At 51.7% G+C, this 2,356-nt stretch overlaps 1 protein-coding gene across 1 annotated transcript in view; it reads left to right on the plus strand.

Moving 5' to 3' along the window:
• The window catches only part of BRD7 (bromodomain containing 7), a 43,095-nt gene extending 40,739 nt beyond the window's left edge, over nucleotides 1–2,356 (plus strand). The window contains exons 14-17 of the mRNA XM_023530670.1: nucleotides 1,105–1,252; nucleotides 1,526–1,669; nucleotides 1,812–1,955; nucleotides 2,279–2,356. Coding sequence (XP_023386438.1) covers nucleotides 1,105–1,252; nucleotides 1,526–1,669; nucleotides 1,812–1,955; nucleotides 2,279–2,334 — 492 coding nt within the window. The 3' untranslated portion in view covers nucleotides 2,335–2,356. The remainder of the gene's footprint in view (nucleotides 1–1,104; nucleotides 1,253–1,525; nucleotides 1,670–1,811; nucleotides 1,956–2,278) is intronic.

Below are 2,356 nucleotides of genomic sequence, written 5' to 3' on the forward strand. Positions count from 1 at the left end.
TCCAGGAAAAGGAGCAGGGCTTTGGCAAGGAAAGAAATTGCATTTGGTTGCAGGTGTGTAGGAGTGGTTAGGGACATCGTGGGAGTTGTATGTCTCTGGTGCTCCAAGGTCCAGGCTGTGGGTCTGGAAGTTGTCAGGTGAAGGCAGAGGTTCATGTTCGTCGGTAAAGCGAATGAGACTGTCCAGAGAGAACACGTGGTCTGGGAAGCGTTGAAGGACAGAACCTTGGAGAACACGAGTAGTCAAAGTGGGAAACTGTGGGAGGAGGATACGCAGGAAGGACTTCAGCAGTGGCAGGTGCTACAGAGACAGGTGAGTGTCATTTGTCATCATAGCGCAATTTCAGTAAAAGGATAGGGAGGAAAGGTAGGCACTTCAGTGAGTGAGGATCTGAGGGATGAGAGGAACGCCCGAAGGTGTGAGATGGAGTAAAGAGACGTGGGCTTCTCCGCCACACAGTTTGGCCCACGTGGCGGGAGAGGAGTCGGGGTCCAGCCAGATCGAGCTGGGAGTGCACCGTGCCGGGGCGCAGGCAGAACCGGCGGCTTCCAGGGAGCTGTCCTCTGGGCTCATCTTTTCCTAAAAAGCAGTGTTGAGGTTATGGAAACTCTGAGTCTTACGATTCCAAAAACGAAAGTCCACCCTTTTTCAGATCTTGTTCCTCCCGTGTGATACTGACAGCCTGGCTTTGGGCCTAGGGGAGGCCCAGGAAGTATCTTATGTACAAGACCTGCTAAGGGACACAAGTGACTGGGCGGGGGGCTGACATCGCCCATAAGCCTCGGCAGCACGAGACCTGGTCGTAATCACCAAAAGCTCTTTACGGTGTGGCCAGTCACCAGGCTCTCGTCCCTTTCATCTTTAGAGTTGTTGCCTCGTGAAACAGATGATGCTGATTACATAAGACACGTCCTAGATTACAGAGAACTGTGGATTTATGGACACTTTTTTTGGCCAGGATTTAGGAATGGCATTTTAAAAGTATTCTGGGAGGACATTTTTAATAAGCATCAGACTTAAAACTCCAAAGTAAATAGCGGGGATAACTCGGCCTGTAAACACAAGCTCTTACTCATTTCTCATGCTGCCGCTGTCGGGGTTTAGCACGCCGAGGTCGTTCTTGCCCCTTTTTGGAAGCAGATGACAGAAGCGGAGCCAGTGGGGCAGTTGGACTCCCGGACTCGGGACAGGCTCACGGCCCTGGAAGCGGTAGCAAACTTTGGTGCTCCAGCTGAAGTTTTTGACTCTGAGGGTGAGTACCTCCGGAAGACTCGATGGAAGCACTGCGTGACACAGGCGGTCAGGACCGTGTCACGTGAGTACAGGTTAGCAGCCATTCTCCATGGGAAAATCCGGGCGGGCCACACGTCAGGGAGCGGTTAAGCATGTCTGTGGCGTGGATGTCACATGAGGGGGTTACTGCTTTGAGAAGGCTAACTGATAAACAGCGAAGCCTCGGTTTACCGGCCACGATCCAGCACCGGTCACGTCTCTGTTCTCTAGTGTGTGCTTTGTCTCACCACAGAAGCTGAAGTGTTCCAGAGGAAACTCGACGAGACCACCAGGCTGCTCAGGGAGCTCCAGGAAGCGCAGAACGAGCGCCTGAGCACCAGACCCCCACCCAACATGGTCTGCCTGCTGGGGCCCTCGTACAGGGAGATGCATCTCGGTGCGTGGCAGCCCCGCCTGCAGGGAGCTTGCGTCATGACAGCACCCCAAAGCAGCCCTGGAATGGCGCTGGTGGACAGCTTTTTCACTTTTAAGTAGTCTTGATTTTTTAATACCTAGAACTTTTTTTTCCCCCTCTCTAGCTGAACAAGTGACCAATAATCTCAAAGAACTTGCCCAGCAAGTAACTCCAGGAGACATCGTAAGCATGTATGGAGTTCGAAAGGCAATGGGGATTTCCATCCCCTCCCCCATCGTAGACAGCAGCTTGGTAGACTTAACAGAAGGTACGAGCCCTGTGTCTCTGGCGGGGGGGCCTCTGGGGGACAGGATGTCAGTCCTCGCCCTTCAAGTAACATGGGGAAGGTTTTGCCTCCGTGTGTTAACGTGTAAAGTTAGTTTTCTTTCCATTTTGTCTAAAGAATAAAAGGTCCGCACCTTTGCGATAAAAGCTACAGTGACCTAGTGCAGCTGGTCTTTAGCCGTGCTGTGCGTGTGTTCCAGAAGGACTGGCACGGGTAGTTCTACTGGGTGTCACCTTTCCCTTCACGTTTTTGGGTTTATTTCATTAAAAGGGAAGAAATGCTGAATGCAGTGGTATTTCTTTCAGATTTTGAAGTACCTCAAAAGACTGATGCTGCTGAATGTGGACCTCATGGGATTTGAAGCTCACTGGTATTTGAGTATA

This window comes from Pteropus vampyrus, unplaced genomic scaffold (assembly GCF_000151845.1).
Source record: "Pteropus vampyrus isolate Shadow unplaced genomic scaffold, Pvam_2.0 Scaffold51, whole genome shotgun sequence".
In the NCBI taxonomy this organism is placed as follows: Eukaryota; Metazoa; Chordata; class Mammalia; order Chiroptera; family Pteropodidae; genus Pteropus; species Pteropus vampyrus.